The sequence below is a fragment of the Quercus robur genome, chromosome 4 (assembly GCF_932294415.1).
Source record: "Quercus robur chromosome 4, dhQueRobu3.1, whole genome shotgun sequence".
Lineage (NCBI taxonomy): Eukaryota > Viridiplantae > Streptophyta > Magnoliopsida > Fagales > Fagaceae > Quercus > Quercus robur.
This window is the reverse complement of record NC_065537.1, coordinates 64,844,006-64,861,763: the sequence shown is the minus strand read 5'-3', so window position 1 is coordinate 64,861,763 and position 17,758 is coordinate 64,844,006. Positions and strand designations below refer to the sequence as shown.

The window sequence follows — 17,758 nt, the reverse complement described above, 5'->3', positions numbered from 1 at the left end:
TTAATTTTAATTTTACATTTTACCCATATTCAAATTTAAGGTGGGGGAAAAAAATTAGGTCTCGTACGTACATGGTGTTTTCACTTTTCAGCCCCAACCAAAAAGGAACATAGGAGAGAGAGAGAGAGAGAGAGAGAGTGTGTGTGTGTGTGTGTGTGTGTGTGTGTGTGTGTGCGCGTGCGCGTGTGCGTGCTTAATTATTGGATAAAAACTGTTGTTTGGAACTGAAACATTAGGTATATATTTTACCTCTTCGGGATAAAATGGGAAGAACAATTTTTTGAGAGAGACCGTTTAAAGTTCAAAAACTAAGAGAATAGTAAATTTTATCAATTAAGTCAACTGTCAAAAAATACAAAGAATTTAACATTTTCAAGTAGATTCAAATTAACCTAGATCTTTACAAAAAATTTGCACAAGTTAAACTAACTAAAAACTAAAAAAAAAAAATGTGAAGAATTCAACAAACTTGAGGGTAAAAATAGATTAATTAACCTAAAAAATAATAATTAAGCGTAAATTTGTAAGTCTTCAAAAAAGCAACCATAAAATAGTTGGTAGTTTAACCAACATCCAACACTTCAAATCTCCCACCTCAACTATCAAAATATTTATAATAAATAATTAATTAAAAAAAAAAAAAAAAGAAGCAACAACCTTAATTTCTACACGACAAAAGCAGCACATTTTCTTAAATTATCTTGAAAGAAGTACAAAGAATCAGCATATTGAGTCATCAGCTCGATCACAGCTGGGAACACCTTCTAAGTTCTAAAAAATACTAATTAACAATATCATAAGCCCTGATCCATGCAAAACCCTACTATCTACCTATACACACACCAAAAAAAAAAACATATCATAATTAAGTACGCAACGTTTAACACCCATACTGCTAACAAATTCCACAAGCACAACCTCCACAGCCACCGCCAGGTCCGCCACCACCATCACATCCACAATAACAATCAAAGCCACATGAGCCGCTAGTGTCAGCTCCTCCTCCAGAGTCCAGATCCAGCACCACCACCACCACCACCTACAAGTCCACCGCTGGGGTCACCCCCAAGACTTGGAAGGGCAAGGTCGCCTCCACTTTGAGGGACTCAGCGGCCTTCCTTGTCGCCGCTGCAATATCTACACACTAAAACGTAGACGCAGAACACGGCCATTGCCAGAGCTGGTGCTTCCAAGCCGACAAGTGACAACCAAGGCGATCACAAAGTTCTTCATTTTCAAACACTACACGAACTGGGGTTTTTGGGGTCTTCTCTGCCAAAGCCGATGAGGTTAAGTATAAGTTGAAACTTGAAAGCAATATTGTGGGTGTTGTTAAGTTATACGTACTATATATAAAGAGATGAACAAATATAGAAAGTACATGCAGTTTAACCTAAAACATTTATAGTAGTAGTAGTTTTTTTTTTTTTTTTTTTCTTCGCTAAACGTTAATTAATAGCATTCCTAAAATTAACTAAAACATACTAGTAGTATGTAACTATATAAGTCCTTGAGACATGTGGGTTCCAGTTAGCTCAACTGGTAAATTCTCTGATGGTTGTATAAAAGATCTGGGGTTTAATCCCCGTCTACACCAAATATTGATTAGTATCTTGGTATGATGATAAATAACTATTCTCATAAACAATCACCATAAGTTAAAACTTTCTCCCAAAAAAAAAAAAAAATACAAGTCCTTGGGACACAAGTATGTCTGAAACCTTTTGAACGCGACTACTACTGGGTATAACAAACAGACCAAAAAAAATAGACCAACCAATCTCTTAAAAACTAGATATTGGATAATATAAATAATATTTTGAACGGATCACTAACAAAATTGTCTGGGTGGTGTAGTCGGTTATCACGCTAGTCTCACACACTAGAGGTCCCCGGTTCGAACCCGGGCTCAGACATTTTATTAATATATATTTTTGGGTATAATTTCATAAATAAACGTTGTCGTCTAGTTCAATTTCCTTTTATTATTGATAGAGAGGACTTCACTTTCTCTTTTTTTTTTTTTTCTTTTTTTATTATCAGGGGCACTTCACTATCACTCTCTCTCCAATCACAACGACAACATACACATAAACATTGTCTTCTAGTTCAATTTCCTTGTATTATTGGTAGAGGACTTCACTCTTTTTTTCTTTTCTTTTTTTGTCAAGAGCACTTCACTTTACTATCACTCTCACTCCAACCCCAACATACATAAACGTTGTCCTCTAGCTCAATTTTCTTTTATTATTGATAGAGCACTTCACTCTCCTTCTTCTTCTTTTTTGTTTTTTAATATCATGAGCACTTCACTCTCATTGTCACTCCAGTCACATTTATTATCACTTAAATTTGTAAGTTTTATATACTAAAATTTTTAGTACATTGTAAAATCTACCAATTATATTCAATTAAAAAAATCTGTTATAATAATTGCGTTGTAAATTTTGTAATACTTTTAACATTTTTCTTCTTATTTTAGATTAACCATAGGGTCTCTATGGGTGTAGCTATGAACTTGGACATTCATGGAACCTAAAGTTCTGTAATAATAGAGTTATCCGTTTGCTCATGATATGGTAACAAGTAGAGGCCCAACATTTGTGACAGAATAGAACACCCTTCTGGGGGGAAGTATTGTAAAACTACCAATCACATTCTTAAATTAGAAGGAAAAAAAAAATCAGTTTATAATAATTATGTAGTAAAATTTGTATTTAGCATTTTCTGGTTATTTTAGGTTAATCCTATGGTTTCTATGGGTATAGCTGTGAACTTGGACATTCATATAACCTATAGTTTTGTAATATTGGAGGTTATTCGTAGCTAAAGGTAAGAGTCCTAACATTTGAGACAGAACACAACACCCTTCTCGGGACACAACAAAGCCGAAGTCATGCCAAGGGATAACGAACATGCTATTGAAATGAAAGTTGTCTTCAGTGCCCGAGTCAAAAACTTTGCTATGACTATGAGGGTCATGATTTCTGACCATTTTGATGTTATTGGAATAAAAGTTGGCTTTAGCGCCCGAGTCAAAAACTTTTCCATGAGGTCATGATTGCATTCAAAGTTCCAAGATTTTTTCTTGGTTAAATTATTAGAACAATTTGTGTTGTATTGTATGCCTCAAGTAGAAGGACTGCATTTTTTCAATGAAATAAATTTGCAGAACTAGGTACCTTTTAATACTGGCAAATAATAGTCACCGAGATCAAGATACAATGGCTGACCATTTGAGCTTAACAAATTTATTACTTTTCAAAATGATAAACCTGATTGAACTTGTATTTGTAGCAATCTCATGAATCTTCATCAATGCTATAAATAAAAAATTACTTATCCTTTGCTGTAAGTATCTGAATAATAGATAAATGACTAAAGACATGCATTCCATAGATAATTGGTCAGGAAAGTTCAACAAGTAAATGCTCAAAAGTTGGACATTACCATGCTGTAAAGAATAGAATGAAACATTTTGTTTGGGAGGGCCATATCATACTGGTCTTTTTCAAAATAAGAATACAGTGCCATAAGGAAGCAAGTTTCAGCTATATGTTTGATTGTTTTCAGATTACAAAGGCCAGACTCACCAGTCACAATAGTCAGACAACATATTGACTAAGGCAAATGTTAACAATCACCGTATAGGTGCTTGTTAAGGTTGTAAGTGGGTCTCATTTAATAAAATAATTAAATAAATAAATGAAATATCATAAAACTAGTCCTTTTAGTTATTTTAATATTTTTTTCTATCTACAAATTTGACCCACACTGAAAAATATGACATAAAACTGCAAAAAGAGACAAAACTAATAAGACAACCCATAAACTAATAAGGCTTGGCTCAATCACTGCTGCTCAGCACACGGGAAAACTTGTATTTCAGAGTCCATTTGTGTATAAACAAAGGTATAGACCAAGAGAGAGGAGCTATTTCTTATATACATTTCCAAAAATATTACAAAAAATAATGTCCTCCTTCTATACATAATCTTTATATTGGGTTTTAAGAAGGTAAAACAAAAAAACAAAATTTTTTTATATACATTAACAATGGAAAAGGGGGCAAAATCTTATCTGAACTGAGAGCATCTCTTCAGCCCTCCATTGTAATTGATATCGTTCTTGGAGACACTCAGTATTCCTGATTGCTCATCTACTTTTTTGATGAGAAGCTTCAGTAATGGAACCTTGGATAGGGTTTTGCATGATCCCACCATGATCAACTTTTTCTGTACAAACAAAAAAACGAATCAAGATAATGGTCTACTTGAGATGCTTACATCTAGGATGCTTCAATTTTCTTTTCCCTCCACTTCCCCACATAAACGGGAAGTAAAATGTTCACGAAAACTAGAAATTTATAGTGGAAAAGTAATTTAAGCACTTCTTTTGCCTACCTTTGCACGTGTTAGAGCCACATTAATCCTATGCCAGTCACCAAGCAGTGAGGAAGTGCAGTTCCTCGGATTTTCGCTAGACCTAACAAATGACACCAGTATGCAGTCCTTGTCTCTTCCCTAGACCAAAGGTAAAGGGAAGTAATAAGTTACACTGATATAGGATGTGATCTTCAAACTTAATTAAGATTTAAGAGTACCAACATAACAAAATTTCTATAAAAAAAAAAATAAATAATAATAATAATAATAATAATAATAAACAAATAAAAACAGAGAGGTTGAGTGTTCCTCGTCACCATTCAGCTAGGGGGACAGAGAGGTGGTATTATACTATTATTAGTTCAAAGGTTGGAGTGTAACTGTTGGATCCAAATAAAGCAGAATGAACCCCTAAAATTGATTACATCTTTATCACAAGCTACAGACAGTAGAAAAGAAAGACTGGTGCATTTGGATGTAGCTTTTTGATAAAAGCTTATTTGCAGAAGTTTGTTAAATTATAGTTGTGGATGTAGCTTTTTGCTAAAAGCTTATTTGTAGAACTTTGTTAAATTATAGTTGTACACAAAAAATGAGGCTTTAAAAAGTTGTAATAAAAGCTAAAAGAAAAGGCCATGGCCAAACAAGTCATTCAGTCCAAGTAAAATTTCTGGTATATAAACAATCAAACAACAATCAAACACTTAGCCTAACCTGATATTTATCAATGGTATGTATCTCCACAGAGGTTGTATACACAGCATGGCGGATGAGATTTGCCTGTGAATTATAAGGGGTAATGATGCCAATATCCTCCTCTTCAATTCCGTTGTTAACCAATTGCTCTGTGACCTTTATAATGAACATAATAAGGAACAAATATAATTCATTAGAGCTCTGAACAACTCACAGGGACTGGTCTTAGGTAACAAGAACTATTTATTATTATATTTAAATAACAACAATACCTCTGCAATTATGTAAGCTTCAACCGGGTTATTCACAGTCTTTTGATCTTTTGCCTCAAAAGCAGGCAACATATCTGATTTGTAAAAAAGAGAGAAAAAAAATTATATGCAAGAAATGATGCCATATAACAAAACCACATTAATAAAAATGATAGGCAAAGCAAAAGATTATGCATTTATAACCTGTATCAATAAATATGACTGGTTTGGTTGGATTCAAAACCTGCAATTATGAATCACTTAGTGAGGCCATTTAATATTTTGGAAGTTTAAAAACAAAATATGAAAGTCAACAGCAGAAGTTGATTAACCATTAATTTTAAATATAACACAGGATCAGCACAGAAAATTACAACAAAGCCTTAGAACTTCCAACTGCAAATAAACATCAGGTTCAACCAAGAAGACACTAAATCACAATGGAACTACAAGGAAAAGAATGTGTTTACCTCCTTTAGCCATGATGAACAAGACTTCAAACAAGAAAGCTTAAGTTTCGCACAAGCTATTTCAGAGGATCCACAGCGTAATCTGTCACCATATATCAAGGCATTTGATAGTTCCATAACTCCTTGACACATACGATACTGCATACAAATCAGCCAAGTAAGCATACCTGGTACAGAAAGAGTACCAAAAGAAGAGTCAAGCCATTAAATTCAAATTCAACTCTGAATTCAGGTCACCTGGCTCTGCAATGCAGAAATTGCCTGAGGATGTGCTTCAGATAGCCTGCAAAACAAGCTTATTCCCATTCCATTCTCCCGAGCCTCTGTGCTCTAGAAGAAGATAAGCACAATACTTCATGAGCTAAAAAAATTACAGCAGGAAAAATTCAGCAAGTAGAACTATAAACACAAAAGACATATTACCTGGACAAGAGGTGGTAGTTGATAATGATCACCAACAAGGACAAATGTTGAAGCAAACATCAAGGGTCCCAAGGATACCTGATAGGATATTCACTCATAAACTCATTATGAAGTTTATATATATATAAATATATATATAAGTAATAAAATTTTATTAAAAAGAGACTACTTCATGCAAAAATGGCATAAAGTATCCTAAAGAATTACAAACAAATACAAAAGGTTATATACTAAATAAAAGACTCAATTCTCTTCATTAACAATTTTTCAAACCACCACACGTCTTAAATATAAAAAAGTGATTGCCAATTAAACATAAGTGGTTATGAATGTCATCAGTTTAAATCTTATCCTATCAATAACATATATTCACTGCCCACATAAATGATTAAATATTCATTCACACACATATATTAACATATAGATAGAGAAGTTTATTTTTTACAAATCTCTAGGCCATCAAAATTCAGTACTCCCATGCTTTGAATTTTAGTTTTACTAAAACTACGTGCCACAATATCATGATTTCCACTTGCCTTAGTTGTCTACAACATAATGCCTGAATTCCAATCTCTTGGTATATATCACATTAATTTAGGTGCATTATAAAAAGCCAACTCAAGGTCCTCAACAAGAAGAGTTTGATTTATAGACACACTAGAACAGATCAACAAAAGAGAAGCATACCGGGAGGGTAGTCTGACCAGCTTCATCCATGATGCATACATCAAATCTCTTGTTGGTAAGCAAGGGACTGGTAATTCCAAGACAAGTAACTGCAACAACTTTGACTTGTTCTATTCTTATTTTAACATCTTCAACACTTTGTACATTCATTGCTGTCATAAAAAGCTTTATCACATGATGGATAACAAATCAACAGATTCTATTACAAGGAGTGCTAATAACAATTTATAATCTCACCTGAAAAGCAATGCCCCTGAACTTCCTCATGCACAGCTTCATATCTTCCAATACGTACAAAATCGATGCCCTGCTAATTTTAAAATTTCAATAATGTGCACGAAAAAATGATAGTAATAATTTAATGACGACATAAGAGTGACGTATCAATGTGAGGATACACACACACACTCATACATATGAGGACCAATCATATGAACAATCACCAGCCGATTTGCAAGCCCTTCATAAGTGGCTTTTGAAGATTGAGTAAGCACTGAATATCCCAAGGACAGAAGACTTTTTAACCGTTTCTTACCAAGCACTCTGGTATGCCTAATGCTATAGGGGAGAAATATTGATTGATGCAGAAAGAATAGGCATGATTACCAATGAATCAAGGAGGCAATCATAGTTAAGACCCCATTAGTTGAATAAAGAAGGTAAATTTATGAATCCAGTGTTATGAAGTTGAATTTAAGGCAGTTATGGGCATGTTGCCTAAGCATCAGACTTTTCCTTACAATAAAACATCCTTATTTAAGAAAAAGGGAAAGGTAAAATAAAAGATCAGAAGTGGCAATAACAAGAAAGAATATCCTCTATGGTTTCATTATCTGCAGTAAATGCTATATATATATATATATATATATCAGGATTGCCCATTTTTAATTCCAGGGTTTCTCTGAATTTGAAAGTTATCACTTGGTAAGTTTCCATACCAAGGCTCAATCCAATTAAGTCCGTAGCGTCTACCAATTTTGCCATATCCCCCATTTTTGTTTTAAGATTAGGATCTCATTATGATATCTATTTTCCTTTTTGTCATAAACCTTTTTTTTTTGTTACAGAAAAGAAAGTTTTCATTACAAAACAAGTTACTTAGAAGTAAACAATACTTAATAAGCAACACAAGAAAAATTAACACAAGTAGATAAGTACATTCAGTTGCCACTTGAAGCTTAACATTACAAAATAGACAGGCATCAAAAAAATGAATTAACATGGAAGAAACCAAGCATTTACAGTAATCCAGATTAATAAAAGATAGTGATGACCTGAGCTTTTAATTTTATAAGCAAATTATCTATGGCTGAATTTGTGTAAGATGTAAGCAAAATGGATGCCCCTCTCATCAACAGGGCCTTCACAGCATGCACCATTGTAGACGTCTTGCCCGTTCCAGGCATTCCTAGTATTAGAGTGTAATCCTTTGCTGTGAGTATCTGAATAAAAGATAAATCAGTAAAGAGAAGTATTCCATATAAATTGGTCAGACTAGCTTTAACAAGTAACTGCTCAAGAAATTGGACATTAGCATGCTCTGCAGAAAACCTTAAGAATAGCTCGACGCTGATCATCATTCAAACTCTTCTCTGACCAGACGTATGATATTGCTGGATCCTGGCTGAATATACATCCACTGTCAAATTTAGGAGCCTACAAGGACATAAAATTGCAGAATCATACAAAAAGGCATTATACGATTAGCGAGACATTGACCAAATAAAGTAGCAACAAACATTTACCTCAAGGTCAACGATCATCTTCCGAAGATGAGTACTTTGTGAACTTTGTAGAAAAAGTTGTACAAGGTTAAACCTTCAAAAAACAACATCAAGCTTGAATTCAGCCCTTGTACATGGGCAGGGTGGGTTGGAGGGACATACATCACACAATAGTTAAGTTCATGTAAGTACCTCATAACTGCAAATGAAGTCAAAAATTCATCCTTGTCAATCCGCCAAACTTCTCCAAAAAGATCCTGTGTCTCTAAAGAAGGATTGCTCCTGGGAAGCCGTAAGCGCTTAGAAAAAGAAACCTATAGTATTATAGAAGACAATTTGAAACTGTGTAAGTCATTAAAATATCATAGTTCAAGAGCATAGACTACTATGCTCTTTAAGAAATCCATTTGGAGCAGGTTTAACATTAATTGGCTAAAGTTTAAAGTACTAGATACAAATAGAAACAGCAGATGTAATACTTACGGAAACATGAGAACGACTTATCTCTGTAATGACCCCACTTGCAATGGTTTGATGGCAAGATTCAGTGCTAAGTATCTAAACATAACATCAGGGAAAAAAAAAAACTAATTATTATGTCAAAAAATAAAGATGAAATACACCACATGATACAGAACTTATATATAAAAATCCTTTGTTCCACTTTATGCTCCAGACTTTGGTTACTTTTTGAGGAAAAAATGACATGTGGCAAGCTGTAACAGGTGGAGTATACAGTGGAACAGAGTGCGATAGAGGATTTTTATCCTATAATTTTATTAGGGTAACAATTATGCAAATGAATGGGCGCTCATTAAGCTTGTATGTTGCTTTTTAACCTTGTATGTTGTTGCTTAAGAAAACAAAGTCCAGATTCTCTTGTTCAAGCGTCAATAAGATCAACTCTTACAAGTAAAGAACAGAGTAGGAATCAGAAAAGACCAAAAATATTGAGCAATCCATGCCAAACCTCTACTATACATATATATATATATATATATATGTCCATAATTGTTATAACAAGTGTAGGAGGGAGGATTCGAAACCCTGGTTCTCGTCATAAGGGAGAACAAACTTAGCTAAAGTTACATCATGCAAAAATGTATTACAAGAAAATAATTGTACCACATAATCTCCACTTCTAAGTGTGCAGTCCATATCACTTTTAAGAGAAGAGGCAACACTTAAAGGATCCCCGCCCAATGCTTTGACATTGATGGATGATAGATCTCGATGCACAAAACGATAAATGAACCGGTTTTCTTTAAGAGACTTCTGATGTGGAAGTTTATCTGAAGCATCAAGAACAATAGAAGAAAGACAACCTCTGGAATCATCACTCTTTGAACTATGCGAACGCCAGATTTGTTTCTTTACAAGCTGAAATAGCGAAGGGGAAAGAGAGGAAATAAGCAAGTCAAAAAATTATGCATAATATTTTGAGGAGATATGTTTCAATAAAAATGCATATAATGGCTTCAAAAAAGCACCTCGATCTCTTTAGCTTCCAAGTCAATCAACCGATCCCAATGCCGAAGGAAAATGGAATGAGAAACGGTTAGGTGGTTAGTATGTGACTCAAACACATCTCCTAACCCACTGCTTTCAGTGCTTCCACCATGTGCCTACATCAATGACATATTAAGGCCAATGACAAATACCAATACTCTTGCATCTTTAAGCCCATATGACAATGATTGAATTTTGCATAATCCTTTTACAAACCCCCTAGGTGGGTTTGGTTTTCCCACACTTCATGGATATGGGATACCAAATAGAATGAATGTTCTACAAACAAAACATGGGGACCGCTAGTCTGTAAATGAGATTCTCATTATCACACTCCCATGCCCAGCAAACAGAAGCATTTAATGAGCAAGAAAAGCTTTTCACAGTCCAACTTTATAAAGATAACAAATTTACCTTATGATAGATGCTGCAAACATTAAGATGGCGACAACCTTTACACATGCTCAGACTCTGTTGAAAATGGAGATACTTTCAAATGGCAATCCAAAAAAGAGTTTTCCAGAAACAAACTATAATTAACAATTCAGTAACAGTCATACCTGTATCATTGCGGGTAGTTGTTGTATTGTTGATGCCTTGAGAATATCATTTGCAAGCTCATTACGACGCATAATTAACCCAACCAAATCAGATCTTCGAACCACGATCCCCTTTACACAAGGTCTATACACACTCAAAAACCTAAAAGTTTTTAGAGAAACAGAGAGCACAAATTTATTTTAAACTTACCTGTGTCTGACCAGACTGAAGATAATATAGAAGACCTGAATCAATATGCTTCTGGTACCTAAATAAGAGACCAAATCAAAATAAATAAATAAAAGTATGCTTTCTTAAAGGTTCTCTATCAATAATAGAGGCATGTGACATCCCTCCACCACAAAAAATATATATATGCAAAGAGAGGGGATGATATGCACACCTCTCAGACATAAGGAGAGTGTATAAGATTACTTGTGCACTGTGCTCCATAGATGACTGCAAACATCACTAGTGTCAAAAGAAGGATAATACCAAAGATGATAAGATTATTTGAGTAGTCCAATTTTCATTATTCTAGCATTTCTTTTGGCTATCAAATCACAGTTAAGACCATAGACTTGCCTGGCCATTTGATGCTTTGCCAGTTTTAAACTCTAAAGGCATAATCTTCTCATGAGCTTCATTTTTGTTTGATATTACATTGGCTCTGACTGAAGCATCAATCATCCCTTTCAAGCCATATTTAGGGGCCCAAGCCATCTCCTCAATATCAATTACCTACATTTACAACAGAAATCTTCTAAATAATGTTGTTTACATGGAAGTGAATGAAAACTAGAAAGTGGCACTCCATTTACAGTCTCAACCTTCATAACTAGAACTGTCTCTAACAAAGTAACGGCAAATAGAGAACTACAATTATGATAAATATATGAATAAATCATTCAAATGTGTGCTACAACAAATTGATCTCCAAATGAAGGTTTGACATGAATTTATAGACTGCAAGAAAAAAACTAGGGTACATGCTAATCAAAATATACACCTGCCACCATGTATTTTTCATATGGTCTATTAGAGTTTATACCAGTGAATGCATATTTAATATATGCAAAATTGAAAAATGACAAGTCATTTTGTTGCAAAGAGGTGAGATTTCTTGCCTCAGATATGTTAACCTTTTTCAGCCCCTCATCAGATCCAAAATCAACAGAAGGAGCCTTGGAATCCTGTCAACAACAAAATAATTACATCATTAGTCCCAAGAGTTGGATGTTTGCCTTATAAGGTATAAAACAAGAATAGGAAAAAAAATACCATGTGTAGTGTAGATCATATAATAAATATCTAAAGGCATAATCAGAAAATTTTGGAATTTGGATGGCAATGGGGTGGGTTCATGCCTTCCAACCCCCCTAGAATGTGCTGAATTTGGGAATTGGGACTCACACAGATGATGAGTGTAGGCATTTTACACAATTTTGATTCTGGTTATATGATATTACAACGTTTTCTGTTGTTTATAACCACTAAGATGTCAATATATACACAATAAAACAAGAAACAAAACCACTACATACTCCTCTAGAAACAGAGCAAACAAACAAATGAATAGGCTCCATGCAGGAATTAATGTGGTTCACGATCAGTCCAGTTAGGATGATTAAGCTTTGGCAAAAACAAACAAAATTCATACTATTGTTGAAAGGTAATCAAGAACAAAAGTACCAGCAATAAGAATATATCAGCCCACCTGTGAATCTTTGAATGTGATGATCCAATTCAATATTTTTGGGATAGCCTCAATCAAGGTTTTCTGTATATCATTTTCATTTACTGCAAAATCCACATGTGGGAGAGATTAGAACTTTCAGACAAGATAATCCATAGAACTAACTGATGGCATTTTATTCAAAATATTTTGGTGCTTGAAAATGGACCAACAAACTGATGCAAATGCTTCAGTTCTATGAGTCCACAATAATGATGAGCATGGAAAACATCGACAGTTTAGAAATTACAGTTAATTGCAAATATATGAGTTTGCACCTCCACATGCATATAAGCTTTCAATGCTTTTCTGGAGCACCACTCTTGCATATTCCTCCAGGAACTTTATTGTTGGAATTTCCTTCATAAGTCCAGCCTGGAAAAAAAAAAAAAAAAAGAGAGAGAGAGAGAAAAGAGATCACATATGAAGTTCATAATATATATATATATATATATATCAAACAATCTTTCAAGGTGGTAGAGCGAGTTTGAAAACCTGAAAAATTTGGTGCAGCAAGGTACCAATTAATGCTGCAGTTGAATACTCACTGCACTTTACCCTCTCATCCAAAACTGTTCGCCTAGGGCAACTGAAACTACCAGCAACCTAAAAAAACAAATCTTTTTATAAGGAAGAAATGAAGGGAATATAAGCTCAAATCTAGTCAACAAATATGCTTGTAAGAATGCTTTGTAGAATCCACCAGTAGGATAGCCACAACACATATTGCCACATAAAAATAATACAATATTCATCAAGCAGGTGATTCTTACCCGTGTTCCAGAAACCAATACATCTGGGTGAACAATTATAAAATTATTGTCACGATCCACATCACACTTTCCCTGGTCGTCAAATTCGCCAATCACATTTACAGTATCTCCAGGTGCAACGACGCTATAAAACCTGACAAGAAATGAAAGAAGGAAAATTTTGAGGAACAATAAGAACAAAATTTCCCCAACAGTGAACAGCCACTGATTAACCTGTACAACCAATCAGGATCAGCAAATCTTCTGCATTATATGATTCTCAGTAGATTATAGGCACTTGGTACAACTTCTAAGGTAGTAAATATAAGATAGTCCTTTTGGAATTCTAATATACCAGTACTAACTACTAAGAAAGCAAATAGGATGACTATATCAATTAAGTTCTTGGCAACGATAAGGTGAACCAAACACTGGATAAGTATATGAGGAGACCAATAGATACGAGCTATATACCAAACATACCAAGCCAATAGCTAAGAGGGGTTAATATCCAACAACAATTCAGGCTATACTGTTATGGTGAAACATATGAGAGCATAAAGATTGTTTTGCAGATACAGCCTCTCCCATCCAAAAGGGGTTATGTTATATAAACTAGAATGATGCTGGACATGGATTTCTAATCACATCAAGCAATCCAGGTTAACCTTACAAATCACAAGGTTAAAATGGGCATTAATGCAAGCCAAACTATTTTCAAGTGTTATAGTATTAATGATGATGATTATGAGTATTGAAAGCCATGAAATCATGCTTGTACATCCAGAGATTTCAGTTGTATGCAGTTCATTTTCCAGAACAATTAACAAGTTGAGATGATCTTTAAGTTCAAAGCAAAATTTTACAATTGCGGGGGGATAGAAGGGGGTTCTAACACTGGAAGAAGAAATAAAATTCTTCCACGAAAGAGGCATTGAATTACTCACCACTCTTCCCACAAATACACAGCCCGCTCTTCTCCACTACACTCGTTCAGTAAGCGAAGAACCTGAAAAGCAATTGTTCAAGTTTACTACAGTTCTAGCTCCATTGGAACAATGAATTGGTTTGCATATAAGGCTTACTGAAAACCTTATATGGGCATTGAGCACCAGAGGAGTCAGCAGGCCTACGCTTCTCAGACACCTGTAGCACAGATGCATTGCATATAATCAATCCTTAAGAACTCATTCTTCCCTTTATCAAAGAACCATTAAAATAAAGCACATCACCAACACAAGGACATAATATTAAATCAAAGAAGTAAAGCATACCTCCAATACAAGAAAATTACGATTGGACAAATCCCCAATGGCATCTTCTGGTAAATCCACTGCCACTCTTTCTACTGTAGGATCAACTTCAACGGTCATTCCATCACCATTTCTATTATGAATTTTCGATGAATATGCCTCTGTATCATTAGATATGGAGTCTTCAACAGAAATGACATCTTCTACTTGATCCAAAAGTTCAAGCAATGCCTATGAGAATAGACAAACAAGTAGATATCATTGGTAATTACGACTACGTAATGAGAAGACATATTAGACTTATGAGCAACAAAGCATATCAGGCTATCAGCTTCCAACTCAGAAATCGAAAACTTGTGCTCTATGTTCATGCGATAATCAATACTTAAATTGGAAAAGTGGTATGATAACTGAAGAGCATAAGTAAAACTGCATAGTACAACCAAACCTTTTTGTGTTGTCTTAAACCTAGCTGATCAGTTGCTCCATTGCAAGCTACACCGTTAGCAATCTGTGGTTCAGTTACAGCATAAATCAGACTAAGTACACACTTAAAGTTGGCAACTAAAAAAAAAACAGAGCAAGAAATCAAAAACTTTTGAGTCCTAAATATATAACTTAGTTAAGAGGGTACTATTATTGGTCTTTTCTTGAATCCTAAACAATAAACCATTTAAAGAAATAGTTTTTCTCAGTTTTCCACAAATTGTTGGCCTATGAAAACAAAATTACCTTATCATGGCAATATGATAGAGATGGTGGAGTTCGAAACGGGCTCTGTCCACTAGCAACTCCAGTACTAGTCAATTCACTTCCATTCCCACACAAATCCATATCCTGATCCAGGTTAACCCTTTTGACCCCAACCCTATTCATGGATACCAAAGATCTTTCAGCAGCCTTTCGTGTCGGCGATGAGAGCCACATCTCAACCTTCCCAGCTTTACCGGGAGAAATTGGTGCCTGCACTAATCACCATCACTTAACCATCTGAATCAATCAAAACATAACAAATTGACAACAGATGCATAAGGAAATCAAAAAAAAAAAAAAAAACATGCCTTTTTTTGTGAGCATTGCTTCATGCGTAAAGAGTTGAGCCTCGATGAATCAGCCAACACTCTCATCATCTTCTCTGGCACACGCTTTGAAACCGCTTGGAGTCTTTCGTTCACCGGAGATATCTTCCACGTCACCTCATCACCCGCATCATCTTGGCTCTGCTTTATCAACTATATCACCATAATTCAAGAGTTAAATAGTAATTTACACAGTTTACGCACTTTAAGCATTTTCACCTAAAAATATTGATTAATAAATGAATATATGTATCAAAATCATCAGAATTACAGAGAAATCAAAATGTGGACTAAAATGGATGCTATAAGAGAATTGAAAACTGTGATATTTATCAACTATCACCATGTTGTTGTTTACAACAAATTTAACCCTAAATTAATAAACTTTACTCTAATTAGTATTCATTAAGCATAATTAAAAGATCAAAAAAAATAATTTACACAATTACTACACCCTAAAAGCATTTGCACCAAAAAATTGTTAATGCTAAAAGAACATATTAATTAATATCTAGTAAACACAGGCACTTCATTTAGGGTGTTATACCCGTGTCATATCTGTGTTATTCCCGTATCATATGGTGTTATACCAGCCATTTCAAGTTATAATTTTTCAAAAATTGCTCGAGTCATTGTGTCGTACCCATATCCTTGTCCATGCCTGTGCTTCTTAGAATTCAATATCAAACAGAGAAAAAAACAGAATGTGGAATATAATGGATGCTATATCACCATGTTGATCAGTTGATGTTCACAACAACAAATTTAACCCCCAATTTAATAAACTTTGCTCTAATTAGTATTCATTAAGCATAATTAAAGGATAAAAATAAATAATTTACACTATGCCAAAAAATTGTTAATGCTAAAAGAACATATTAATCAATATCTACAAACAAACACTTAATTTAGTGTGTTATACCTGTGTCGTATCTACGTCGTATCCGTGTCATACGGTGTCTTACTGGCCACTTCAAGTTATAATTTTTCAAAAATTGCCCGTTTTGAGCCCATATGAGATGTGATGCAAGCTTCAACTTATTTGAGTTTTTAGCTTACTACTTATAGCCCCATTGCACTTTTTAATACTATTCATGAATCCATTATATTCAGCTAACTTTTAACTTTTCCTTTTTTTTGTTTACACTTTCAACAAAAAGTTTTCAGTTTCAGCTAAATAAGTTATTCCAAACGAACATCTTAGATCAATATTAAGCAGAGAAAAACATAATGTGGACTATAAAGGATTGCTATAAGAGAATTGAAAAACTGTGATATTTATCAACTATATCACAATGTTGATGTTTACAACAACAAATTTAACCCCTAAATTAATAAATTTTACTCTAATTAATCAAAAATAAAAATTAATCAAAATTATCAAAACTCAGCAGAGAAAAATCAGAACGTGAACTATAACATTTACCATTCCAGGCGAGAACTTGAAGCGCTTGAGAGACACGGACTTGGAAACCTCCGGCGACACCTCGGAGAGGTTCTCGTCGGCGGCGTTAACTCCGACCAACACCACGTTATCCTCCGGCGTATTCTGCGAAACGGCCTCTTTCTGACCGGGTTTCTTCAAAGCCGGTCCGTTTTCATTGCTCCGATCAGTCAACACCGGAGCCGAAACGGCGGCGGCGGCGTTGGAAGTGAGAGGAGGCTTGGGGTTTTGAGAGGCGTTCTGAGTCTGAGTGTGGCGATCGAAGAAATGCTGGATGCCGAACTTCGAAGGCGGCTGCGGTTGATTGCTGTTATGGTTCGATTTCTTGATGGATGATGATGATGATGATGAATTGGGCTTTTTTCTTGGAGGCATTGGAGCTGAGGAATGAGAGGATTTTAGGGTTTTAATTTTTCTTTTTTCTTTTTTCTTTTTTTGTTTAAGTTGATTTTAAGCTTCCAATTATGCTCAGAGAGTGAGTGAGTGAGTGAGACAGAGAGAGAGAGAGAGATTTGAGCATTGTTTAGGAGTATTTGTTTTGTGAATTTCAGATTTGTGATTTTCCCGCCAAAACTTATGGCGCTTTGTTTTTGTTTTTTGGGGTTTGGGGAAGATGCGGATACGTTTTGGGCCTTTTGGTGGGGGTTTGGAATTTGGACCTTGTCGAGTACAGACGGGTGGAATTTTGGGCCCTGTCGCCAGACCAATTTCAGCCCATATTTAATAGTGGAAATTTTTTTTATACATACATACATGTGACAGAATTTCAGCCTACATAATAATTACACTTTTATCATTAGAGCAGTAAAC

At 34.7% G+C, this 17,758-nt stretch overlaps 1 protein-coding gene and 1 non-coding gene across 4 annotated transcripts; one reads left to right on the top strand and one right to left on the bottom strand.

Moving 5' to 3' along the window:
- The first annotated feature begins 1,842 nt into the window (after window positions 1-1,842).
- Window positions 1,843-1,916, top strand: TRNAV-CAC (transfer RNA valine (anticodon CAC)). Its single transcript has one exon. It is a non-coding gene; the product is annotated as a tRNA-Val (tRNA).
- A 1,926-nt stretch (window positions 1,917-3,842) lies between these two features.
- On the bottom strand, window positions 3,843-17,475 carry LOC126723369 (DNA replication ATP-dependent helicase/nuclease JHS1). Of its 3 annotated transcripts, none has more exons than XM_050426744.1 (34): window positions 16,931-17,469; window positions 15,487-15,657; window positions 15,158-15,388; window positions 14,874-14,936; window positions 14,447-14,656; window positions 14,265-14,318; window positions 14,120-14,181; window positions 13,194-13,326; window positions 12,916-13,026; window positions 12,699-12,795; window positions 12,403-12,485; window positions 11,813-11,878; window positions 11,271-11,426; window positions 11,089-11,144; window positions 10,896-10,946; window positions 10,706-10,829; window positions 10,560-10,616; window positions 10,127-10,261; window positions 9,762-10,016; window positions 9,120-9,194; window positions 8,829-8,950; window positions 8,658-8,730; window positions 8,464-8,568; window positions 8,187-8,354; window positions 7,150-7,219; window positions 6,913-7,064; window positions 6,226-6,303; window positions 6,040-6,132; window positions 5,803-5,940; window positions 5,537-5,576; window positions 5,354-5,427; window positions 5,100-5,237; window positions 4,404-4,523; window positions 3,843-4,235 (listed from the first exon to the last, which is right to left on the bottom strand). In XM_050426744.1, the coding sequence occupies exons 1-34, from the start codon at window positions 17,321-17,323 to the stop codon at window positions 4,077-4,079; spliced, it is 4,113 nt and encodes a 1,370-aa protein (XP_050282701.1). In that variant the 5' UTR covers window positions 17,324-17,469; the 3' UTR covers window positions 3,843-4,076. The 3 variants fall into 3 exon arrangements, 2 of the variants coding, with proteins under 2 accessions (XP_050282701.1, XP_050282703.1); XM_050426746.1 differs by having other exon boundaries at window positions 10,706-10,816; window positions 10,896-10,953; window positions 16,931-17,468; XR_007654239.1 differs by lacking the exons at window positions 3,843-4,235; window positions 4,404-4,523; window positions 5,100-5,237; window positions 5,354-5,427; window positions 5,537-5,576 and having other exon boundaries at window positions 6,040-6,125; window positions 16,931-17,475.
- Between the last annotated feature and the right edge of the window lie 283 nt (window positions 17,476-17,758).

Excerpts from the sequence above, each read along its gene's own strand:
- LOC126723369 (XM_050426744.1), bottom strand. The coding sequence starts at position 17,323 with ATGCCTCCAAGAAAAAAGCCCAATTCATCATCATCATCATCATCCATC. Across the intron at positions 8,951-9,119 it reads TAAGTCGTTCTCATGTTTCC|GTTTCTTTTTCTAAGCGCTT; the intron begins GTAAGTATTACA and ends ATAATACTATAG. Across the intron at positions 5,941-6,039 it reads TTTCTGCATTGCAGAGCCAG|TATCGTATGTGTCAAGGAGT; the intron begins GTGACCTGAATT and ends ATTTGTATGCAG.